This window comes from Clarias gariepinus, chromosome 16 (assembly GCF_024256425.1).
Source record: "Clarias gariepinus isolate MV-2021 ecotype Netherlands chromosome 16, CGAR_prim_01v2, whole genome shotgun sequence".
NCBI classification, from domain to species: Eukaryota; Metazoa; Chordata; class Actinopteri; order Siluriformes; family Clariidae; genus Clarias; species Clarias gariepinus.
The window spans coordinates 19,749,859-19,776,030 of NC_071115.1; the positions used below are offsets into that span (position 1 = coordinate 19,749,859).

Sequence of the window (26,172 nt, forward strand, 5' to 3'; positions counted from 1 at the left end):
TGTGTGTGTGTGTGTGTGTGCCTTGCGATGAATGTGTACATCGCCTTGTGCCCTAAATCTCCTGGGATATGCTCCAAGCTCTTCACACCCTGGACAAAGGATAAAGCGGTGTAGACGATAAGAGATGATAAATCTTGTTGGTGTAACTATTAGACGGTTCCAGCAGGGGGCGCGTGTGCGCTGCAGGTGAGTGTCATTCACCAAAATAAACACACGCCCTGGACGCTGCGCACTTAATCGATTGTCGAGCGTGTGGTCACTGGCGCACTCGCATCCTACTGATCGGTGATAGATTAGTTTTGCCTTGTAAGAACGAATCCGTTTATTCTCTCCGACTTTGCTTCCTCGAGCTGCTGCCGGAGACAGAAATGTTTCGGCACGACGCGAGATTCATCACGGAAGGCGAACCAGAGGGCAAAAGGAGTGAATGAAACGACGTGACGAGTTTTTTATTAAACGAAAAAGACGAAATGAAGACACCGAATGGTGAGATTGCGCTCACGCCCATTAGTCAGGCGCACGTAATAGCTACTGTACATCCATCCATCCATCTGTTTTACATCCATTCATCCATAGATTCTCTTCCACAGTTGTTGCTACGAGTCTGATTAATCGGCTGAATCTGAAACGACAGGTTTGAGCTACAGATGCGCTGCGTGTTTATTCCACTGATTTATGGAGTCGTTTCTATTCCACAGAACAAAAACAACAACAATGCGGATGATGTCTGGGTTTGTTGAAATCATCAAAGCTCGAGCGCTCTCTTAAAAATTTTAAATAAATAATTAATGTTATAAAATAATAATAAATGTCAATTTCACGGGAAAGGCCAAGTGAGAGGGAATGATCATCATTAATGCCAATATGGTGTTAAATATGGCTGTTATTATTTACCTGCAATAATGGAAAACCAAAATAGGGCAGATCTGAGGTTAAACATGACTCAGATCATTTTGGTCCAATAAACACACATAAAGAAGCTGAAATTGATTAAACCTGAGGTCTGACATACTCTATCTAGGCCCTGAGTGTTTCCTGTATTTAATCCATTCTTTCCTTAGGATCCTATTAGAACAGAACATATACACAGTATATATATATATATATATATATATATATATATATATATATATATATATTACTGTATATATATATTGTGTGTGTGTGTGTGTGTGATAAATAGGAGGCACGTGAGGCTCCGCAGTTGGTGCCGTTACCTCACACCTCCTGGGTCTGGGTTTAAATCCCGCCTCCTGGGAGTTTGCATGTTCTCCCTGTGCCTGGTGTGATTCCTCCAGGTACTCTACCCCCTCAGTCCAAAGTCATACTGTGTGGGTTAATTGGCATTTCTAAATTGCTTCTTTTCTATATTTGTGTTTGTGTGTGTGTGGTACCTTACCCAGGGTGTCCCCTGCCTTCTGGCTTGACCTTCCTGGGATAGACTCCAGGGCCTATTGTGATTCTTGATATACTGTACGGTTGAATCGTTGCAAAGCAGCAATTTAAAGTAATGGATCTTAAAGAGTATCTGGAGACCCCCCGGTGCATGTTTATTTCATGGTCCGTGAATGTCTAATTATGTTACAGTGGTAGAATCACTTATCTCTAAAAATTTCCATTTACTAGAGTTGTTAGTCTCTTTGACTGGTCCCTTTAATTGAATAGGTTTATTCCAAACCTCAAAAGTTGCTCATGAATAATGGGAACTAAATGAGAGTATGACTGATTTCTACCTAATAATATTTCATCTCATATATATATAAATTTGAAGGCATCCAAAATATGCAATAATCTCCATTGAACAGTTGATATTGAGACGTGTCTGCTAATTATGCTCTGTAAACCCTTCATAAAACTTCATAACATTTCTTATTTGTAACCTTTAAGTTACTTAATTACATAATGCCATATGTGTAATTTCGTCATTTTAAATACATCCAGTATAGTTTTAGAATGTAGAAAATAAATCCAATCCCCCCACACACACATACACAAACACACACACAAAAATATGTCTACTGTATATATCTGTGTAACTATGTGTGTGTGTGTGTGTGTGTGTGTGCACATCAATGTATCTGTCTGTTTATAGTAGAAATATTTGTAATAAGGGATAATGGGATTTATTTCACAGCCATTCTAGAAGTGTCAAATTATTGGGCTACATCAAGCAAAGGAAATTGAGGAGATTTAAAATTACCAGAACTGGGTTAAGAACCATTCAGCACAGGATTTAAACCTGGAAGGATAGTGCTGAACCATCAACTTTGTATAATAAATGTGGTCAGAACAAAATGATGTATAGAGATCACTCGGTGAACACTTGGTAAGGTTGCACAGTAAAAGATCAACAGTAAAAATCATAGCTATCCAAAGTAAACGCTAAAAAATTACCATCCCCACAACATTTTGACAAGCAGCGTAGACATTAAAGATCACTATTTTACTATAATTATTGTTTAGTTCCAGAATTGGAACTCAACCACTGTTTGGCCATAAGAAAACCACCTGTTGTTATTAAGACTAATGAATAAATGAAAGGATTTCAATTGTTAAGGAATATAACGATTGGAGCAATGGGAAAAGGTCATGTGGTCTGACCCTATTCTCCGTAGCAATGGGAGTGTCAGGATAAGATGGAAAGCACATGAAAGCGATGCACTCACCATGCATAGTGGCCACAGTATAAGCTTCTGGAAGCATTGTCATGATATAGAGTTGGTTCAGTTGTTCAGGTCTAGGCTCAGCAATGTTCTGTGGCAAAAGAAATAAGGGTAAGCTGACAACCCTAATGTACTGAGTGACCAGGGTGAAATTCTCAATGGAGATTCTCTTTCATGATTGCATGAGCATATTCCAGGACTCAAATTGTAAGCATGAGGAATCATTTTCACACATGAACTGGCCACCACACTGGCGTCATCAGCAGAGCTAAAGGAAGACAAACAAAATATTGGAATGTGCGACTCTTTTTCTTTTTTTTTGGCCAGACAGTGTATAATGTGTAATATGGTGTTTCTAAAACAGTTTCTATCTCTGGTAATAACTTGTACTCCTACGTTATTTTCATTACAGATTTTTTTTTACCTGCTTCAGTGTCTGTTTTATCTATTTATAATCCATCCTTGTTTATTAACGGTTGGCTGCAGTGACCTGAGACTTCATGCTGCAGGCATTGCTGAAAGAGGAAAATGCGTTACTGACACATACCCGACACACACATTCACTCATATCCCACAGGCAATTTGGAAATACCAATCAGCATAAAATGCAGCTCTTTTGGCTACGAGAGAAGCAGAGTAGCCAGAGGAAACCCGCCATGCACAGGGAGGGAATACAAACTCCATACACACAGCCCAGAGGCCTGGAGATGTAAAGCAACCATGTTATAACCATTACATCTATTCTAATTTATTAAGGCTATACTATGTTGAGATATTTGCTGCTTTCCAAGTTTGCTCAAATTGTATCATCAGCTTTTAGAATGCATTCTGACTATCATGTTATGAAACAAGTGATTCTAGTGCTGTTTATTCCATTGGTCCTTATTTACACTGAACCCAGCATGAGCTCCTCGAAAATGTAGTCATGTTCTAGCATGCCCCCGTCAATTCATGCATGCTTTAGTATTTAGCTGATTTAGAGAATGTCGAGTGTGATCAAGAAAACCGCAGAGTGTAGTGCTTTCCGAGGGTCTGAGAACCACTGATTTATCCAGTCAGTGAAGAGACCTAAATTACATCCTGCCAGAACTGACAGAAATAAATCCGGTGCAATGCTTCTACTTTAAGTAGGGTGTAGCTGGTTTTCCTCCATCATCGCACACATGCATACATTATAAAAGGAACAAAAATATATATAACTGTATATCTGAATCTTCAGTTGGAGCATTTGCATCTTAGCATATTGCTAATAATGACTAATACTCCCCCCCATTTGTTTTCAAGTGTCGCAGTATTTTGTAATATGGCTTGCGAAAGGTTTTACAAACATTCATTTGAGGTTCTTCACCCTGTTCACACGATTGCATCAGACAATTGCTAAGAATTGTCAGCTGTTCAGTATATTCATGTGGCGAATCTCCCACTTTACCACATCCCAAAGGGACATTATTAGAATCAGTTCTGTTGACCTGGGAGACACTTGAACTACGCTGAACTAGTTTGAGATGACTTATGCATCTAACAGCTTCCATGCCTCTAGGGAAGCTCTTCAAAAGATTTTAGAGTGTGTCTGTGGGAATTTGTGCCCAATCAATCAAAGAACAAAAAATATTTTGTGAGGCCAGGCACTGTTAGACGAAAAAGGAAAAAGGCCAGACCTGTGCTTGACACTATTCATCCCAAAGATGCTCAACATCGATGAGATTAAGGCTCCATGCAGGCCACTAATGTTCCACTAGAATTCCAAGCTTGTCAAACCCTCTTTATAGACCTCGGTTTGTGCACAGGGGCATTGTTATGTTGGTACAGGAAAGTTTATTGAAACTAGGAGGCCTATCCTACACCCTGGGCTAGTAATTATTTCCACTCCACCAATTTTTACTGTTGGCACTATTCCTACGTTCCAGTAGGTGGTATTCTCCTGGCATCCACCAAACCCAGATTAGACCACCATTAATGTAGTTTTTGTGCTGATGTAGCTTTCTGGAGAAATTTGCTACTCTGTGGTGAGTGATGCAAAGGAGGATATGTGATATTTATGCACACTGTGACCCTGCTTTGTGAGTTTGTGTGGTCTACCGCTATTGTGCAGCAGTTAGCAGTGGCTGTAACATCTGAAATCCTGAAAGAGGTTTTGCACACACTTTGCTCCATATAGTGTAGGTTGTTGGCTTGAACCAAGGCTCAACTAGTATAATGGCGCTAGTGTACGGCAAAAAACATTCCTCACACCATTACATGCTCACCATCTCAGCCTGATCGGTCTACATAAGTCTACTTTGTTCCATGGATTCATGGTGCTGACATTAAATTCTGACCTTACCATCTGCATGTCGCAGCAGAAACTGAGATTCTTCGGCCCACACAACAGTTTCCGATTTTCAAGTGTCTAATTTTGGTGAGCTTGTGCCCTCCTCATATCCCTGTGAAGTGGACTGCCCTGGGAATTTTGCCATTTTAAGTAAGATTCCAAGCCATAGGGAACAAAACTGAGAGTTTAAAGGGAACTTAGGACAGTGCACGGAACAACTGAACAATGGTTCATTGTTTTACCAGAGGCTGACAAACAAGATTACCCACCAGCTTTTACATCTTCCCTTGTTAGCAGTGGCACCAGCTTGTAAATTAATGTGTCATTGCTGACATTGCAGGATGTTTCAAACGGAGGAATTTTATAGTTGTCAATTAATTTGACTCAAATTACTGCAATGCAGAAACAAGAGAAGACATCAGCGGAGACGGTAGCGGTCTGCGTCACCGCGACATGGGGTAACATTTCCGGGGGAGGTGTACCTCAGGCTGTGTCAGAGGGCAGTGCAGCTAAGCGAGTCTTGTGGTGTACACTTGACAAAAAAGCATAAATCAGACTAAAGCATTATAAGGTCAAGCTCATGAAGTCTTGATTGAAAACATTTTAAAGTTTCTTATTTATTCTTATTTATTTTCTTATTTATCGTCAATATGTATGACAATAAATAAGAATAATCTTTTGTTTAAAATGATTGCTTTTTCGTGATTTGTAATCAGTAATATGCATTCATTTTTATTAATTTTATCGATGTCATTTACCTTGTAATGATGACTTCCTTAAAGAATGTACGATGAATTTATAATCAGATTGAATCAATAGCATTCACCATTGCTTTAGGCTTCATTCTATTGAGTTTCTGATTGATATGATGAGTAAGCACTTGCAAATGCAATTTCATTGTTTAAGAATCCAAGTGTGTTTTGTAGTAATTCTTTCGTCACTGTATTTTGCTGTTTCATAGGTTGGTGGAAACCATGAGGCATGATGCACTGTTGTGGCCAAATGCGGACACAGTTGCAGGGGCAGATTGAATGCTGCTGAAGTCTCAAGGTGAGCGTCCTTGTGAGCAATCTGAAGTCCTATTGATCCGCGCCTGGCTGACCGTACAGTACATGAGCTGTACTGATGTGCTGAGGTTTGATTTACTTTTGCTGCTGCTTTTCCTGCCGTGGTGGTATGGCATATTGGTCGAAAGACATATTAGCAGGTCTACAATCATGAGGTATAACACACGTACGCAGATTGCGCACACACACACACACACATACACAGGGCTTCAGGAGCACTTTGCTTGCACAGCTGATACAGGGCTTTTGTCCGGTTTTCTCGAAACCTTTTATGCACAGAGAGGTACATTGCAGCTTACACACTAAATCATAAATGTTAAATATTATTTTTCACTACATAGTAGTACATTATAATCTTATAATATATACGGCCATAATGTTACAGGAAAGCATTTAACAACATTTAACAACTGGGCAGTGTGATTCAGCATGAAGTAAAGGATTATTCTTCTATACCAAGTATTTTGTTTCACTTTTGCCAATTTGCCAAAATGTACTTTTTTTTTCAAGTGAATTAAATTAGTTTACAGTTAATAGCTAAATTAACAGTTTATGAAATAAGTTTGTTCCTGTTATCACTTATGATCTAGAATACACTGATCAGGCATAACAGTAAAACAGGTTGCTTAATATCGTGTAGTTTCTCATGTTGTCTCTGTCACTATTTTATAGAAGGAACATGCAGTCCTGTGCTGCAACGGTTTTATCACGGGATTTAAAGCGATTTTAGGCGATTCTGGTTTGCATCATGCCCAAGATAACCCTTATTTATTTATTTTTTATATGACATCCTGATCTTTTGAACCTCTGTCCTACTTCACATGCATAAACAAAGCCAGTGTTTTATATTTTCTGACAGGTGATTTAACCAAACAGTGCTTCCACTGAGGGTTTCTGCTTTTTCCGAAGAATATCTTTTCCAAATGTTATCCCTGAAGTGCAAGCTCAATCTTAGATTTGCTGGATTTAATCAGCACTGTGATTCAGTCTGTGCATTGACTTTGTCTTTAGTGCTTGGGCAGTTCTCATTGGTTTTAAGAAATCTTATTTACAAGTAATAAGCCAAGATGTCAGGCCCATGGAGCTGGAAGTCCACCTAGGAAAGTGGATTAACATTGTAACCTTGGTCTTTTAGGTTGCCTGCTGTATAACAGCACCACATTGGCCTTATAAGCTGGCAGCTAGATTTCTTTTGTGTCTTGCCAGTCTTGTATTGGGATGCCTGTAGGCTTCTGGTGGGGTTCTCTTATTTTGTTCCCTTTGGAGATGGATATAAAGCATTGGGTTGCTATGTTTTTTCTTTTTGTTGTTGCTGCTGTTGTTTTATCGAACCTGTTTCTGGTTTGGACTGCACACGATTAGACTATATAAGTTCCAATAATTATCCCCAGGCAGCCGTTAGAACCCTCACAGCTATGACGAATGCTTAATTACTAACATCTGCGTTCTATACTGGTTGTTCATATGCTGTTTTTAAAAGGCCTAATAATAGATAATGATCTTCTAACAAACAGGAAGCTGAATATGATGCCATGGTATGGTTATGACTAAGAACTGAGTGGAACCATAGTAAATACCTGGGCAGTTCTGCAGTAGTGAGCTGCATGGTTTGTTCTAGTGTGGCGTTTTCAGCTGAAATTGGTGACTTTTTGGTAGGTCACATATCAAATTTGTTCTAAAGTCCAAAATATTTTTTTTGGCAAAAATGCAGACATACAGTACAGTACTGCAGCTTCTTGATATAAGAATCCTTGATGAGTTTTCCAATTGACCCAGTTTGAACAGTTTGTGAATTTATGTTCGCAGCAAATATATGTAAGAGTTAATAAAGGTTGCTGATATAAGTTTACTTTTTTAGTGGTTTAATACTATATGGTTTCTTTCTACCTCTGCCTTGATCCTTAGCTAATATTCTTAATACTGTATGTCCCTGTGCACTTGAGGCTCAGTAAGATTAGTTTGGTCATTGAGTACCGTTGACTTTGTGTGCTAGAGTCTGTTTATGCATATTAACCTTAGTTTTTTTTTAAATAATGTTTTATTTTATTTAGCATTTATTATGCAAATGCTGTTTTACATAAAGCTAGTGATTATATGTACCTGCATCCCACTGCTCTGCCCAAGTTTCCATCAGTTGGAATCAGCAGGTTTTTGTTCTCTTTTTTTTCTTTTCTTTTTTTTTTTTGAATGAACATTTCCATAAAAACCTGTTGAACCAAATGTTTACCATTTCTGTCACAGTAGAGCTGTCCTTCATAATAGACTTGCACTGCCACTGATAATCTGGCATGGATGTAGATATACAGTATGGACATACAGTAGTTATCAAATATACTATATACTGTAGGACATAATCTGTAGATACATCTTATATATGTCCTTACGAAAACAGGGTTTGCATAATGTCTAGTCACAGGGCCAAATGTTGGTTGTAGACAGATGTTAATTGGCCTGTGGCTTCTTTCTTACTACTGTATGTACAATAGACGTCCTGCCTACCTGCACATTGGAGTTTTTCCTTTCAGCTCATGGTGGCAGCACAGTCAGCTAAATTGCAAGAGCCTTTCTCTGAATGTTGGTGCAAATTATTGTCTTAAAATAATATTCGTCATAGCTACACACAAAGCAAGAAACTGTATTATTAAAATAGCTAAAAGCAATGATTCTTCGGATATACAATAATTAATTCTTAGAGTATCATTACTCCATGTTTAGGTACTGGTGAGCAGGAGGATGGGAAATGAGAAGAGGTTTTAACATTCCCAGTTTTTCATTTTTTCCCCAAGAATATAAAAAAATTAATAAATACATAAATAAATAGCAACAAAAATAAAGCTTTTTTTTTTTTACATTGGAAAAATGTGTACTACTGTCAGGATATTTATGTTTGAAACCTAGTAGGGTTAACTCCAAATTCCAATTCAACTTTAACACAAACCTTTAACCACCACCGTGGAGTGCTCGAACCTGGGCACCCCTCAAAACAGGTGGAAATTCCAGTTTTGGCTTCTTGTGACAAGAGTTCAGAAATTTCATACCACAAACTTTATGAAAAATATCATTGACACTGGAAAACCCTTCATTCTTTCAAACCTTTCATACATCAATTCTTGAATCCTTGAAACAAAAGTGGATTTGCGATCGGGGATTAAATGTTGTTTCATTTTACTCATCATTAATATTGGACTATCCCTGATCTGAGCTCTTCCTATCGCTATGTTGGAAAAGGTATATCTTCTTTGTCTTTCTGCTCAGTCTTTCAGGGGTCGCCACAGCGAATCATCTGCCTCCATCTAACCCTATCCTCTGTTTCCTCTTCTCTCACACCAACTAACTTCATGTCCTCTCTCACTGCATCCATAAATCTCCTCTTTGGTCTTCCTCTAGACCTCCTGCCTGGCAGTTCCAACCTCAGCATCCTTCTACCGATATATTCACAATCTCTCCTCTGAACATGTCCAAACCACCTCAATCTGGCCTCTGACTTTATCTCCAAAACATCTAACATGGGTTGTCCCTCTGATGAAGTCATTCTTGATCCCATCCATCCTTGTCACTCCTTCTTAGGAATCTTCAACTCTGCCTCCTGCAATGTTGGAAATGGTATATATGCTACATGTAATAGCATTGTGTCTTAGGTCATTGTGTCTTCACTTCTGCATCAGTTTTATGTTCATCAGACTTGATGAGAATTACTCGAATTCTCTATCAAATTGATATTTAATAGAAACTAAATGTCTTAGGGACATGACCAGTCCACGTAGGTGTCAGAACAAGTCTACTGCACATGACCATGATAGCAGCATGCAGTATACAAGATGACAGTTGAGGGGAGTTCTGATCGTCACACCTGCAGACTATTCACCACTAGTATTTAAGAGACACTAAATCCTAAGCTCAGTGCAAGGTATGTAGGTATTACATTCCCAAAGCCTTTGCATATCATGTGCGCTTTTCAAAGTTTGTCCCATTTATTCCTCATCATTATTGTCACATAGTTTGTGCCCGTAGCTGATCGCCTGACCCTTGCCAGATTTGTGGATTACTGATATGAATTAACCGTGTTTGTGTGGGGGGTGTTTGTTTGAAGCAAATAAAACGAACTATTAGTGTGCACTCATGTCCTCCTCTCCATCTGTTCTAGCAGCAAGAGCTGCTTAACCTGCATCACTGATTACCTGCCTCATCATTCTGTCAACTCATGCTGATTTATACTTTTCTTTTTTTTTCTGATTAGGCTGCTTTCCTCTCTACATGGCCACTTTATCTTCATTCCATACACCAGATCTATTCTTAGCACACGCTGAGTCACAGGTATTAGAATCTATTTTTTGCATCTCCACAGAAATGGAGACTTCCCCTGACGAGATTAGGCTTCTCGCTGTATTTCTCCCACAGAACTCCATCTGTCTGCATCAAGAATGATCCTGTCTCGCTCATACCCAAGTGTGTGTGGGTGTTATTGTGCTGCATTTCTGCATGTAGTAGCTGCTTCTGTGGACAGGCTATCTGCCTAACCATGTCTACCACACACACACACACACACACACACTATGGTTGCCTAATACATTCTCCATATCGCTGTGGAGCTGTTTCTCAGCCAGACTATTTTTCCAACATCCTGACATCCCTGGATCAACTCCTGAATAATTTGTAGGCCGTGTGACAAGTGGACTGCTGGAAATCCTTACTGCTACAGCAGTTATTATTTTCTGATACTATACAGTCAATTCATGAGGTGGCTCCTTTTTTTGTAAATATAACCAAGTTACTAATTTAATTATAAAGTTCCCCAGCATAAAACAAGAGTGCTAAATGAACACCCAGTACATTTTAAATGAAATGCCATTTCTTTGTACACTGCCTACAATCTGGGTCATGCATCTTCTTCAGTTCTCTCTTACTCTTACAGTACCTCTGTTAATTTATGAGTTTGTAGAGTAACTGTGCTGTTGAGTTAGTTGTCTACAGTTCAGGGTTTACTGTATTCTGTATCGTATAGTGTATCGTATAGGAGGAACTACAGAGTCTGCATCTGTCTGTTAAAAGGAATTATAATAAAGCCTGCTGAGTTCCACCAAGGATGCTTGTAATCATGTCATTCTAAAACCCTTGTGAATGACGAATCCATTGTGTCTGTATGAATCTTCTTGCAGGATTACTTAAGTTGTACATTAAGACTCTTACCTGGCACTGCATGTTCCCTTATACAAGGTTAGCAGAAATTGTCAGTTTCAATGAACTGTCTTATTCAGTACAGTAGTGCAAGAAGGAACATGAAGATTTTTAATGTTTAATGTTAAACGAGTGTAAGGATCTTTCAGATGACGGAAACTTCAAAGCACTTTTGTATGTTGCTCTGGAGAAGATTGTCTGCCAAATGCATGAATGTAAATGTTTAATGCTAATCTTTAAAAAGGAATTTCTCCTTTTAAAACTGTGGATTTTGCTCAAATATGGAGCACTGGATCAGCACTTTGTGTCACAGGTTTTCAAACAATAGTTTTAATTACACTGTCAGTCGCAGCATGGGTGAAGGTATGGTGTGCAGTACTGGAAAGGGTAGTACTACTGGAAAGAACATCTGCCTGACAAAACCCACATGCAAAGCCCGTCATGGCCACACTTTCAGCAAGAAAACACATCTGATATCATCGTCATCTTAAACAACACTTTGTCTCCTTAGTAGTTTCCAAACTACTCATTCCAAAGTCATTCCAAATTGCCTCTGAAACGTCTGTGTTCTTTTCAAGGCTAATGCGCCCTACAAAGCTACTGTAACTATCTTATAAGTCAAGCCTAAATCCCAAATCCTAGTGTCTACTTGGTGTGTGGAATAAGGGATTGTATACACCCTAGTGCACTAGCTTTCCATTTGGAATTCAAAAGCGTTTTTTTTTTTCCCCAGGACATTCCAAATTGTTTTCTTGGATATGCACAATGCTTGTCCAATGCCTCCGATGGATTTTCCTTCTTTACTTAGCTTCAAAATGGCTTGCGTTCCCCCCCCCCCCCATGGAAAGCTCTAAGTTCTTCATGTTGGTTTATAACATCAAATACAGTCTTTACAGTTAAAAATAAACATCTAATACATTGTAATATACCCTGCATAACAGCAAAGCTTAATTTATGTTTGGGGACTAAACATAATATACTATAAAGTGAAAAGATGTGTAGTAAATATTCCTGCCTTGCAGACCTGATGCAAGTTCTGTCTATAGTCATCACGCTTGGTTAAAAAAATATATTGTATGTTGCATTAATTTTAAGGTAAAGAAGGTAATTTCTACACAGTACTAGTTTGAACAAACCTAATGTTTTTTGTTTTGTGATTTATTCTTCACACTGTAGAACAGTACTGGAGATTTCAAAACTATGAATTAACAAATGTGGAATCATGTAATTAAGTAACGAAGGTCAGCTGTTCTGGAACAGTTCTGCAGCAACACTATTTTAAAGTGTATTTGCTAAACCCTTTAAGCACCATGATGAAACTGGCTATCGTGAAGACCATCAAGGAAAGCAAGACCAGAGAAGTTACTGCTGAAATCACCAATAAACACTCAGATAATTTACTCTTTGTAAAGCCTTCAAGAGCAGTTGAAGGCTTTACAAAGAATAAATAGTCTGCACATCTCAATATCAACTGTATATGTTGGATGACTTTAGCATTGTTTTACAATATAGGAAGAAATAAACAAATCAGGTGTGTCCAAACTTTTGACTGGTTGTGTAAATAATAGTTTTTAATTCTGAAGGACAAGGAAAGCAGGCAGGAGTGTTATGGATAATTACATCTTCTCTTTCTTTGTCTCCCTGTTAGTAGATCCGATGTGCTTTAAATTGTACACTATTGTCTCTGTATCAGTCAAAGACTGTTTAATTAACTTGCTTACAGGACTGGTGACTGTTGTCTTAACTCCTAATTATAAGCAGGTGCTTTACAAAGCTGATCAAAGACTTTATTTGGACACGAGCAGTCAGTAGGACTGTGCGGGGCGGGATGGGTTGTAAAAATAGATACTAGAAAAAATATAAAAACAGTGGTGCAGGGCGGGCTGGGGCGGGCCAAATAATTTCATTAAAGCGGGACCCGCGGGTTGGAAAAATACCCGACCCACGCATCACTAGAGGGCATTACTTTAGAATAGACTACAACAGGTTTTGTTGAATTGTCCCACGAACAATTGATGTGGCACTTTAATCTTATTAAATGCACTATTGTGTGTATATAACCGTTCTTGGATTCTCTTTATTAAATTTTACAGGCACACTGTGTCTAGTGCTGAGAACAGTAGTTTGCTCAGCCACCTACTTTGATTATTTATATTGATGAGAGTGGCAGAGTTCGCCATTTGAAGTCTTGGCCTCAGTGCCTTGTCCAGCTTTCTGTTTATGAGGTTGCAGAAAAAATCTTGTCATTTCCAGGGAGTCTGTGATGGGCTGTTTATTAAAAAACTGGCATACTGTTTTGATAACCTAATAAGATTACTAGATAATTTTATTTGCAAAATTAACATTGCTACAGCTGGCGGTATGTACAGTACGATATCTACCAAAATTTAAATTTGGTTTTTAATCTATTTGTTTTCCTTTCGCTCACAGGTGGTAAGCCTTCTGGAGTGCTGCCATGAACAGTCAGGGAGGCAGCAATGTTGACACACCCAGCCACCTGCCTTCCTCCTCATCCTCATTCCTTCGGCCGTCTTCAGGTCCAAAACTACATGTGCAGAGATCACTCTCCCGTGACACAATCACCATCCATTTTTCTACCCATGGCAAGGAGGAGGAAGAGGATGATGAAGATCTCTACAAGTTGGCAATGTCCACATCTGCCCTGGATGTTGATGATCAGGGAATAGTGACAGCTTTGGAGGCCAGCGAGGAGTTGCTGTTTGAAGGGGCAGGAACAGGACCAGGTTCAGTGGTGACTCCAGTGTCTTCTGCTATGACATCCTATTCCGCATTCACCCATACCCAAAGCTCGGCCTTAGAAATCCAGCCATTAATCACCAGCCTTGGCTCCTCGTCTCTTCATAGCTCTGCTAGTTCCTCCTGGCCCTCAGAGCACTGGACCCAAATCCCTCCACCTGCCACTTACTCTGCCTCTTCCACATCTTCTCCTGTCAAGTCCTCAGCTGTGCACTCAAAGCCATTTCTTAGCCTTGTGCGGTCTCTGTCTACTGAGGTGGAGCCTCGTGAAGCAAATGCCCCTCAGCCTATGCGACACAGACATCTGATGAAAACTCTGGTCAAATCTTTGTCCACCGACACAGCCCGTCCTGAGCAGGAAATCCTATCCCACCGGCCCCCTGATTCCCGGCGTAACTTGCACCTCTTCAAACCTTTTACCCAGCCTCGTGCCACCCCCAGTGCCAGTGGTGACTCCAAAACAGCGCCATCCTCGCCCATTGCCTCACCCGATGGTCGTTCTTTTTTCAAGGTGCAGGAAGTTGAAGCACGCATTGAAGATACTAAGCGGCGTCTTTCTGAGGTAATGTGTGAACCCTTACAGCTGCTAAGCAAGATTATCGGTGATGAAGGAGGAAGCACTGCTAGTGGAGTTTCAGTGACTGGAACAGCATGGGGGGTCCAACATCCCAAAAGTCTCTCATCTAGTGCTTCAGAACTCTGTAGTCTTACAGCCCTTAATGGCCATCTGGAAAGCAAAACTGACTATTGCATCAAAGAGGAAGATGACTTGGAGGCTGACAGTCCACCAGGGGAAGCTCCCAATGTTCAATTTATACACAAGTCACCCTCACTAGGCTTGGACAGGTGCTTTATGTCAGCCCTGGCCAGGCAGGAAGATGAAGAGTTCTGCGAACTCTACAGTGAAGACTTTGAGCTTTGCACAGACACAGAAGCTGATGGTGAGCCTGGCACTTTAGCCCCCCTCCAACGGGGTAGCACGGCATGCAGCGAAGAACCAACTGAGGGGGGTGAGGAGGAGGAGGAAGAGGAAGAGGAAGAGCTGCCTCCGACCATACCACATAATGGACTTCTTCTGCTCATTTCTGTTGTGTATGGTTACTTTGTTTTGCCGTTGCCCACATATGTCGGTGGTGTTTTGCTTGGAGTCGCGGCAGGATTTATGCTAGCAATATTTTTGGTGTGGCTGTCAGCTCCCCGTGGCTCTTCTTGGGGTCATCGCTGTAGACGATGTAAAAGAGAACGCTGGAATGGGGTCCCTCTAGACATCAAAGAGCCAGTCGTCTATAAGGTACGTTCTGGTGCTGTGTTGTCTGATTTTACCACCAGGTTGTTAATAGCCCTCAACATGACAAAAATGTTTCATGGCTGTTGTGCTAAATATGTTTATCTGTCACGCACTATGCAATTCTTCTTCTGCTCAGATTTGTCACACACACGCAAAAAAAAAATTACCTAGGGGCAGAAAATCATAATTTAAGTTATTACAGAGGTACCAGTACAGGGACATACATGTTTGCACCTCAAATTTGATTTAGTACAGACTTGAACAAAAGAAACTATGCCTTTAATATTTCCCTTCATTTTACTCCCTTGTCTTTCAAAGCCATAACACTGCTTCCCTAGGATGATTTGTTGCTCAATTTGTCAACACTGGTTTTCAGAACTGGTGTGTCAGTCGCTTTTTGTGCCTGTTTGTTAGCATGTGTAGCATGTTTCCTGCTAGAGACTGTTTGCTTTATTTTCAAGAGTGTGAGATGTTTTGTTTAGGAAGTGACTCTAAAATACTTTTCTCTTACTGTTTACACTGACATAATAATTTAAATAGAATTAGAATTGATCTTTAGTGGTGGTGTAAAATTATTTACATTTTTTATGAAATTATGAGTTGACTTTCAACTTGTGGCCTACAATATGTTCACTTTGGGTATTATACGTTATCTGCAGATCCCTGCTTACAGTGCAGACAGTGGGAATTAGTTTTAGCTTCATCATTGCATTAAGAGAGTGATGAATTAGCATTTTATTCCTTTAGTCTTTGCAGGTCTCATACTTCCTCTTTTATGTTCTCTGCTCAAACAGATAAGCTTCCATCACCTCAGCTTTCATGCTAATACTACTATCAACACCACCATGCTAGCTTTCTCATAAGTTCATGACTATCCAAGCAGGGCCTATGTCCTAACTGGAAAACACAGTGTTGTATACAGTAGCAGCATTGCATTCTCTTTAACTTTTGTTGCCTCCACTAAATGTTAAATTTTTTTTGTATTTTTTTTTAGCAACTAACAAAGTAGCATCAGTATTGCTATGCAATCACTAACATCCTTAGACATTAACTTAGACATATTTTGTGTTTAGAATTGAGTTTACAATTGACTTTAAGTGGACTTGGCTGGACTAGCTGTACTAAAAATCTTAATTCACTGTGTCATCTTTAAAAATGACCAGGAAAGGCAAATGATGCTAGCCTGACTTAAGAGGCTAATCATTAGATTCAAATAGACTGCCACAACAAAGAAAGAAACGTGTTCAGTCATATTCTATATGGTTTAATACTTGGAATAGAAGTCACCAAAGACTTTCTAATTCAATATTATTATAATACCTAGGTGCCAGTTCCATTTGTGAGGGCTGGGGTAGCTCACTAATTAAGATCTTGGACTGCTGACATGATGCCACTAAGTGCTGTAAATGCTCTCAGCTATAATCGGGATATATCTCCAGGGTGGAACGGACCTAATACCCTAATTGCATTTTTATTGCGTTTTTTTGTGTAAGTAGGGCTGGGCAATAATTCGATATCAATATATATCGCGATAGAATTTTTTTCAATAACGGTGATATGATTTAAAAACACATTTCCGATATTTCGATATACAGTTGAATATGTGAGCCAACGGTTTTTCTCGCTCTTGCGCTGCAGAATTGTAGGTAATTGTCTCCCTTGCTGGGTTTTGGTGCTCGTCTCTTACTGGTATAATCAACATCCGTGCATGCGTGTTCTGTTTCTTATAACACTGTGACCACATGTGTGTGTGTGAAACATATTTATTTTTGTGCTCGTACAGCGCGCGTATAAAGCAAAAGCAAGTCTCATAAAGGGTAAAGATCCATTTTCCTCTCCTCTTGTGTTTCGCGACAGAGCGGAGTTTGTGTGTAAGGCAGAGAGTGTGTGTGTCTATGTGTGTGCGAAGCCGAAAGTAGTTGGGGGTGGGTGGGGGCTGTGTGTGTGTGCGCGCGCGCTTCGCAAAAAACTGGCGAGGACACACACAATGGATGTCTGCAAACTGAATTTGCAAAGTCTATAATACCTTCAGGCTCCTATAATTTTAATAGGCAAAAATGTGTGTCCTCGCCAGTTTTTTCCTGAGGCTTTTTAATAACGATATTGGAATTTTATCCTATCAACCAAAATTAAGAAATATATCGTGATATAAATTTTTGCCATATCGTCCAGCCCTATGTGTAAGTATCAAGATAAAAATAAACAGATTTAATATTATTTTTTTTTTAGAAGTTGTTACAAATCCAAACAAGTTAAGCACCAAATTTGCTTTTACCACACAGCATACTCATTAAAAAAAAAAAAAAAATTGTATAGTGCTTTTAACAATGGTCATTGTCTTAAAGCAGCTTTACAGAATCAAAAGAAAATCTAATTATGGAAATGTGTATGAAATGTGAGAAAATATGTAAAAATCGAAATGATCAGATTGTCCTTGATAAGCAAGCCGAGGGCAACGGTGGCAAGGAAAAAAACTTCCTGACATGGCAATAGTAAGAAACCTTGAGAGGAACCAGACTCAACAGGGAACCTATCCTCATTTGGGTAACGGACAGTTCAATACAACAGATGATGTCTTTAATCCTGTATGTTTTAGCATTGAAACACAAAACCAGTTCCATTAAACAAAGGTTTAACCAGGGAAAAAGGTACATGCCTGTAATGTTCCTATGGATAAAGAGTTGAGATCTAACGTCAAATCTGAATTTGCACCTACTGCTATCTAATCAAATCCGCTATTCCATAATGTTTAAATAGAATAATATCAATGAAAAAAGTATATTGAGATTAAGGAAGTATTTTATGTTTGTACAAGATACATATCTGTGACAGAACCGCCTCATCCGATTTGAGCAGTCCAAACATTAGCGAAGTGATTGCCTTAACTTTTACTGAACTGCATGCATTGTAATTTTTTCTGACATGTGCTATATCAAGGGTTGGATGAACGAGATTTACAGCTATGATCCAGAGACGTACCATGCCACGCTTACCCATTCAGTATATGTGCGTCTTGAAGGCTCTGTGCTGCGTCTCTCCAAACCCAACCGCAACATTCCCCGGCGTGCCACCTTCAGTGAGCCCAAACCTGATGTCATGTACATCAGCCAGAAGATCTACGACTTGACCAACAGCAAGGTGAGACACGACTGACAGCTTCTGTACAACTACAGTAGCTAAGAAAGTTGTTGTTGCAATTTACCAACTGTGATTTTGCCAGTGGCCTATTCTGTTATTAAAACACATTACATTGTACCAAATATACAATTGAACATTTTTTGCAATTGTTCCTACACATTACATTGTACCAAATATACAATTGAAATTTTTTTGCAATTGTTCCTACAGATCTACCTGGTACCCCACAACCTGGCCAGAAAGCGTGTATGGAACAAAAAATATCCCATTTGCATCGAGTTGGCCAAACAGGATGACTTTATGTCAAAGGGGGACCAACCCGAAGCCGAGGAGGAGAAATGTCTTGCTCCAAGTGAAAGGACTGAGGGAGGGCTGGGAAGTGAGGAAACAAAACGCTCCACAGATCCTGTCCTGTATCTGTTTGGGAGGACAGGAAGAGAAAAGGAAGAATGGTTCAGGAGAATGCTGCTAGCCTCCAGGCTCAAGGCTGAGATCAGGAAACCGACCGTCCTGCTTGCATGTAAGACGGGAGCCTAAATCATCACAATCATGGCCAGGGCTGCTTCTGACCATCTGGGGGACAACTTAGAGTAAATTAAACAAGATACTGCATCTTTTGTTACTTTCTAGATGTATACCATACTATAGCTTCTAATCAAACAAAACAAAAAAAGCAGACAAATCAAATAAATAAAATGTATTATAAATGTATTAATTCCTTTATTAATTTATTCATTTTAATTAAAAAAAATATTTTTTACCTGATTGCCATATATTCATTATATATATTTATATTTCTGTTGTGTTTCACACCACAGCGGACCCCTGTAACTGCCTGATCCATAATTTAAAAAAAAAATATTTAAATGTAATAAAATAATGGGGCCCACTGGTGGTCAGGGGCCCTAAATGACTGCCATAAGCGAATAAAAGCCCAAATCATGGTAAAATACACTGTCTGGCCAAAAGAAGTCACCACCTGGATTTAGCTAAGCAAAAAGTTAAGTGCATTCCTTCGGATAATTACTGCAGTAATTAATATGTTTCAGCTGGCAACAAGTTATTTAACCCTTACCGATCCAGTGAGTAGCTTCCCATTTCCTGAGCGACCATGTCAGAAGACATATCCTGTAGTCATGGCGAAGATGTTACTCTGTTTCAGAAACATCAAATTATTGCATCAAGAAAAGAAACCAACTAAGGAGGTTGCTTGGATGAATCTGGATGGTCTGAACAACATTCTGAATGAGAGCGGTGGAAATTTACTTAAATGCTTAGTAAAATCAATTTGCAAAAAAAAAGGCATATGGATCAGACTGTGGAGCATTAGATAAAGGTCATGTGGTCTGATGAGTCCAGATTAACCCTGTTTCATGATGTGCGCATCAGGGTAAGAAGAGAGACAGATAAAGTGATGCACCCATCATTGCCCAGTGCCTACAGTACAGTACAAGCCTGCGGGGGCAGTGCTATGATCTGGGGTTGCTTCTGTTGGTCAGGTCTACGTTTAGCAATGTTGTGTGCCAAAAAAACAAGATCTTAATATACTGAATGACTAGGGTTTTTCCATCAGTTTAATTTTTTTTTTTTGGCATATTCCAAGATGACAATGGCAGGATTTGTCAGACACAAATCATGAACAAATAGTTATGAAAGCATGAGATGGATTGGCCACCACAGAATCCAGACCTTAACTCCATTCTGAATCTTTGTGATGTGCTGGTAAAGGCTTTACGCAGCGACTCAACTCTCTCATTATCAATACAAGATATTGGAGAGAAATTAATGTGTCTCTGGATAAGGTTTTTGGATTTTGCATAAGCTTAACCAAACGATAAGACCGTTTTTTTTTTGTTTTTTTTTTGGCTAGGCAGAGTATTTTATCAAGATTAAACAAGATAGGATCCAAATATTGCTGACTTACTGCTAAGAAGCCAACTGAGTACTCACTGTTGTTTTCCACTCACTGTGTTTCTGGATGATGTACATAATTTGGATGTTCTCTCCATCCACAGCTTGCCTCCCCTCCCACAGCAGCGTTAGCAGCCAAGCAGATACCTTGTCTCACAGTTGCAGCAGCAGTCAGGGCAGTCTAGATGATGTAATGCAGTCTAAACCACGGCAAAAGGATTTCAGACAAAAACTACTGGACTACAATGTCTACATGGCTAAATATATTAACCACTCTTCAGGGAGCCCAAATCCCAGCCCTCTTCACAGTACTGATAGCAGTCCGAGGAGTGTTACGAAGGTAACAATCACTAATGTATGAATCCCATTTACAGCATTCAATTAATCCAAATGATCTATAATTTACTAATAACAAATTATGTTGAATCTTAACATAAACGCATATCAAGCTTGCATGTAAAACATTCTGCATATCAAACTGCATATATTCTTTATAATATAAAGTTAATAAAAATGTCTATGAAATGTTAAAGTGTAGCTTTTTGTGATTTAAACTTAACAAAAAAAATTTAATTTGTGATTGATGTTGTACACATTTCGACAGTGAGATCCCGTGCATTTGTAAACTATGTTCATTTGTAGTTAATAAGAATCAATTTATTGATAACAGATATATAATAATTATTTATATGGCCTTAATCCAATCCAGCTCATCCTAATACTGTATATGTCATTGAAATCATTTAATGCCACCACAGTAGTACTAATGACACTTAGATGAATGTTGGAAATGATCCCAGAATTCCACACTATTTGTTCCGTTTAGTGATATGACATTTTAACATGTCGGCCAATCTAGTTTAGTTTGCAAGCACTATTCATGAGCTCATACACATGGTCTTCACCTGGGTTGTGCTTCCAGTTCCCTGCAGGTTCTGGTACAGAGACTGAGTCTGAGGCCTGGGTTAATGCCCTACTGGGTCGAATCTTCTGGGATTTCCTCAGGGAGAAGTACTGGGCTGATATGGTCTCCAAAAAGATCCAAATGAAGCTAAGTAAGATCCGGGTAGGTGTTTCAGCCATTGTCTTTTTTTTTTCATGTTCTTTAGGCATTTAGGTGCTATTTTAATGCTTAAATTTCTTTTTAACATTAAAGCTGCCATACTTTATGAATGAGCTGACACTGACTGAGCTGGACATGGGCATGGCTATTCCCAAGATTCTAAAGGCCTCCAAACCATCCGTGGACCATCAAGGTAAACCTTTAACCTAAACCTTTACAAGTATTTGGAACACAAGGAGCTAATTAACAATGTCAGAACAACTTGCACAATTTTTATTCCTTAATGCTGATGGCAGAAAGGTTACAGAAGCTAAAGTATTGTAAAAAAACATATAGACATACTGTATCTACATAAAACATAACTCTTTATAGAACTGATCTCACAATGCAAAGTTCTCATATTTTGTGATAATTGGACAACCTATACTCTGCACCGTGATTAGCACTGTCGCCTTGCACAATTCCTGCCTCTGGGCTGTGTACAGGGAATTTGTATGTTTTCCCAGTGCTTTGTAGGTTTCCTCCCATAATCCAAAAACATGCAGATTAGGTTAATTGCCGTTCCCCAAACTGTCCGTAGCGTGTCAATAAGAGTGTGATTGTGTGTGTTTTTTGTGATGGATTGACACCTTGTCCAGGGTGTACCCCGTCTCGCATCCTAAGTCTCCTGGGATTGGCTCCAGGCTCCCCGCAACGAGTACAGGATAAGCAGTATATAGGATAAAGGGGTATATACGATTAGTGAGTAAGAGTGATGTAAGAGGGGGGAAAAATGTTTAGTGAATTTCAACATCCTGTGTGACAATTAAATAGAAAACAATTAGTGCCTTCCAAGGAGTCAAGGAAAGGGGGAATCATGATTGCAGATTAAACAGTTCAGAACATATGAGTGTTGCATGCTTTGAGTTAATGGTAAGCTATTCAGTGAATTAAATTAGACAAAAAAAGCATTACTGTGTCGTTCGTTTATTATCTACAAGTTTGGTTAGACAGTGCTGATGTGGAGTTTTACAGGATATGATGATGGTGGTGATATTACAGGAAACGTTGTCAACAATGAAACAATGTGTGAAGGAACAACACATAATAGGGTTTGCCAAATTAGATAATTCAGTGGCCTCCTGTTATAAGAAGAAATAATCTCTGTACATTTTTTAGTTTAAACCAGAACATATATTTGATAGTAATACTTAATAAGAAAATTCTGTAACACAGTTCAAATCTATACAGCTGTGTAGTCTGAGATAACGGAAATAATCCGGCCAAGTTCAAAAGTTTAAAAAGTAGCTCTTAGCACTGTTCTATACGGTGGGATTAGACTGTGACTGTTTCCTGCAGTGTGCACTTTCCACCTATGGGAAGAATGTGAGAGGCTGTGGCCATGCTCCTGCTGGGCTGGTGAACTTCTCTCGCTGTCCATGGAGCAGCCCGCAGAGCTCAAAAGATCACTTCTGACTGGCTCAGAGGCAGTGAGAGCTGACCTTTTGCAGGCTCAGGGGGAGAGAAATGACGCCACAGTCATAACGGACCCTGAGGAGCAACAGTTCGCTAGAGTTACAAAATGAGCTTGTACTGTATCTCCATAGGAAAAGGCTTCATCATTCAATATAAATTCCCCGTAGTTGTTAATACATAAGGTATAATCTCAAATTCACAGTGTTGCAGATTCCAGTGCCTCTTCATCGTTGCAGGGTTGATACTTGTCATGATCATTAAGTCCCACTGCAGTGATGTTTCCTGCCTTCTAAGTTGCTCAAGAAAAAAGTGTTCACTTTAAGCAGGAGATCCTGAGCTTAAATTCTGTTCCATGGACAGGAGCAAACGTAGACATACACTACTTGCTGGGTGGAAGGGAGGGAATCAATCTATTAACTGTCAATTACAGAAACCCATGATTGGCTAGTGTTATTATGATTTTATCTATGCTAAACAGGACATTCAGTGCTTTCCCTACAGTATTTACTACTGGGCGGTTCAGGTCAAACCGGGACTTGTGATAAAAATTTTTTGTGAATGAACATGTAAAAAAGATTGATGTGTTTTAGTGAAAGCTTTTGCTAGCTTTTACTGACCTGAGAGAAGTTGTATGCCACACAAAAGATGTACTTTGTGAGGGGAAAAGTGCAACATGAGAGCAGTTACTGAAGTAGTCTTAATTATTTATCCTTTCCCTGTAGGCCTTTGGTTTGACTTGGAGATCTCATATACTGGATCTTTCCTAATGACTCTGGAGACTAAGATGAATCTGGCCAGGCTTGGGAAGGAAGGAGAGACCTTTGGAGAACAAGGAAAAGAGGGGTGAGGAGTGTGGGGTGTAAGAAGATTTGGTGTAGTAATTACTCAAAATCACATGGATTACAGATATCTGTAATGTAATGTCTCCTGTAAATGAACATATGAGAATAGAAGCAAATACTACTGAAATGTTTAAAATAGTCAGTACTATGCATTAAGGTGCATTTTGAAGTGAAGCTGTTAGGAATTTCTAACATATTCTAATTGTAACTTTACACATTATTATTATTATTATTTTTTGCATGTATCTCTCTTACCTCTCTCTCTCTCTCTCTCTTTTCTTACCTGCCCCATATTGACTTGATGAAACTTCTGTTGTTGGTGAGTCCAACCTACACTCTACTCATCTCCTGATATCCAAATTTCATCATTGCACCTGACTAACTAATAACATAAGCTATAATAATAATGATGACAGAGATGGTGTAACACTGTAACTCTTGCTGTGCTGAAATGCTTGAAAATCAGCAGTGAAATTTCTATCATAGCAAATATCTAGCCAAGTATACAAGCTGCTAGCTCCTGAACAGATGGTCCAGATGTGTGCACTAATTAAGCATATTTAGCAAATGGATCGAGAGCCAGAAATAGAGATGACCAAAGGATTAAAAAAAAATCCTGTGTGTGTGTGTTAGGCTTAGACCACGCGCATACTGCCTGGCTGATAGTGACGAGGAGTCGTCCAGTGCCGGATCATCTGATGAGGAGGATCCAGCAGAAATACCTGAAATGCCCGGGATAGAGGGGTGAGTGAAAAGCAGAGTTCACCTTAAGAAGCTTCTTGTGTAGCAGGTGTAAATAAATGAAGTTTATATGAGATACTAATATGAACATGGCTTACTAGCAGTACAGCTCCCCCTAATCACCATTTGTGAAGATGTTATGCAGCATTGTATGGCAGTTAAACCCTATGGTCAGGCAGGACACCAACACTAGTTGCTCTACAACACTATCAATGCCTGCAAATAAAAAGTTAGTGACGAACCTGACAGTCTATATGCTCTCTCACATTATTCTACAGTTTTGTCGGTGGACACCGGCCGAGCAAGATCATGCGCTTCGTAGACAAAATCGCAAAGTCAAAGTATTTTCAGAAAGCCACTGAGACAGAGTTCATAAAGAAGAAGATGGAAGAGATGTCCAACACCCCTCTTCTCCTTACAGTGGAAGTGCAGGAGTGCCAGGGCACACTGGCCATCAACATTCCACCTCCCCCTACAGACAGAATATGGTACGGTATACATTAATACAGTAGGATTCATGTTTTAGGAGGGTTTTTTGGTGACTGTTGACTTTGTTTTATATATATATATATATATATATATATATATATATATATATATATATATATATATAAAAGAAATCAGCTTTTGCCACTTAACATTTTCTCTGTACGCCCTCTGCAGGACATCTAGTGTACTTTAAGACCAAGCTATTTAAATATTATATACCGTCTCAGTCCACCCATTAAACCAGTAGTGGAGCAATGCAAATTTTTAACGTGTTAATTCATAAGCATTACAAGTAAGGAACTTTATAATTGACTTATTTCCGTAAATGGAAGTGATTTTTTTAAATGATATAAAATATATTACTACTAGCAGAATTGAGTGATAATTGCCCATAAATACAGTATCTACCTATTACAGTGGTGCATGCGTGAAAATGATGCACTGACGCAAAGATGTTTTTAACGGCTATGTACACATACCGTTTAGGCGCATCCCGGCATTTGGTTCAGCTCGGTTCCATATGCCAATATGCCAATATGCAAATTTCTTTTAAAATTTCAATTCTTAAGGCGAAAATTTCTATAGATTTCCTGCAATTAAGTGTAAAGTAAAAAGCATGAATAATATGGACTTTTCTTTGAAGACCATCAGCTCCAGAATTGACAATTTTGCTAAAGATGGCAAAAAAAGTAAGTTTTTATCTTGATCTTCTTGCATTACCTAATCTCACACTGAAAATGTAAAAAAAATTCTAAAAACAATACACTAATAAATATATCTGTAACAAAACTTTATATCATGAATACTGGCACCCCAGCACAGGCGCATACATATTTGTGTATAACATAACAGCATATAACAGAGTCTTCTCCAATAATGCTTGATGGTATAAGAGAATACAGAGCAATATGCCACGTCTCCAGATAATTCAGGGTCATGTTTTCTCTTTCGCGGCTCTTCATCAGCTCTCCTCATCGGTTTTCAGTTTAGATCGGGGGAATGGGATAGCCTTGTCAGAAGGTTGGGTTGGTGGTATTTGAGCTGTTCTGGGATTTTGGGGTATGTGTCAGGTCTTGTCCCATGACCCATTTGTAGTTTCTTGGCAGAAACAGACAGATTTATATTTAAAATCTATTGGTATTTAATGGCAGGTATCCTTACAAGGTTTCCAGGGCATTTGGGAAAAAAAGCAGCCTTGCTCAGATCAGTTACAGTGGGAATTTAGTTTCTATTCTGTTTAACCTTTTTTTCTTTTAAAGCCAAACCCACTTT

At 39.2% G+C, this 26,172-nt stretch overlaps 1 protein-coding gene across 2 annotated transcripts in view; it reads left to right on the forward strand.

Moving 5' to 3' along the window:
- The first annotated feature begins 317 nt into the window (after positions 1-317).
- Positions 318-26,172, forward strand: part of tex2 (testis expressed 2) — a 32,423-nt gene continuing 6,568 nt past the window's right edge. The window contains exons 1-11 of one of the 2 annotated variants that reach the window (XM_053514704.1): positions 318-486; positions 5,936-6,161; positions 13,647-15,264; positions 18,199-18,399; positions 18,610-18,919; positions 20,415-20,650; positions 21,233-21,376; positions 21,467-21,566; positions 23,551-23,671; positions 24,310-24,414; positions 24,690-24,899. In XM_053514704.1, the coding sequence (XP_053370679.1) occupies positions 13,672-15,264; positions 18,199-18,399; positions 18,610-18,919; positions 20,415-20,650; positions 21,233-21,376; positions 21,467-21,566; positions 23,551-23,671; positions 24,310-24,414; positions 24,690-24,899 (3,020 nt within the window). In that variant the 5' untranslated portion in view covers positions 318-486; positions 5,936-6,161; positions 13,647-13,671. The remainder of the gene's footprint in view (positions 487-5,935; positions 6,162-13,646; positions 15,265-18,198; positions 18,400-18,609; positions 18,920-20,414; positions 20,651-21,232; positions 21,377-21,466; positions 21,567-23,550; positions 23,672-24,309; positions 24,415-24,689; positions 24,900-26,172) is intronic. The other variant, XM_053514705.1, reaches the window with a different exon arrangement.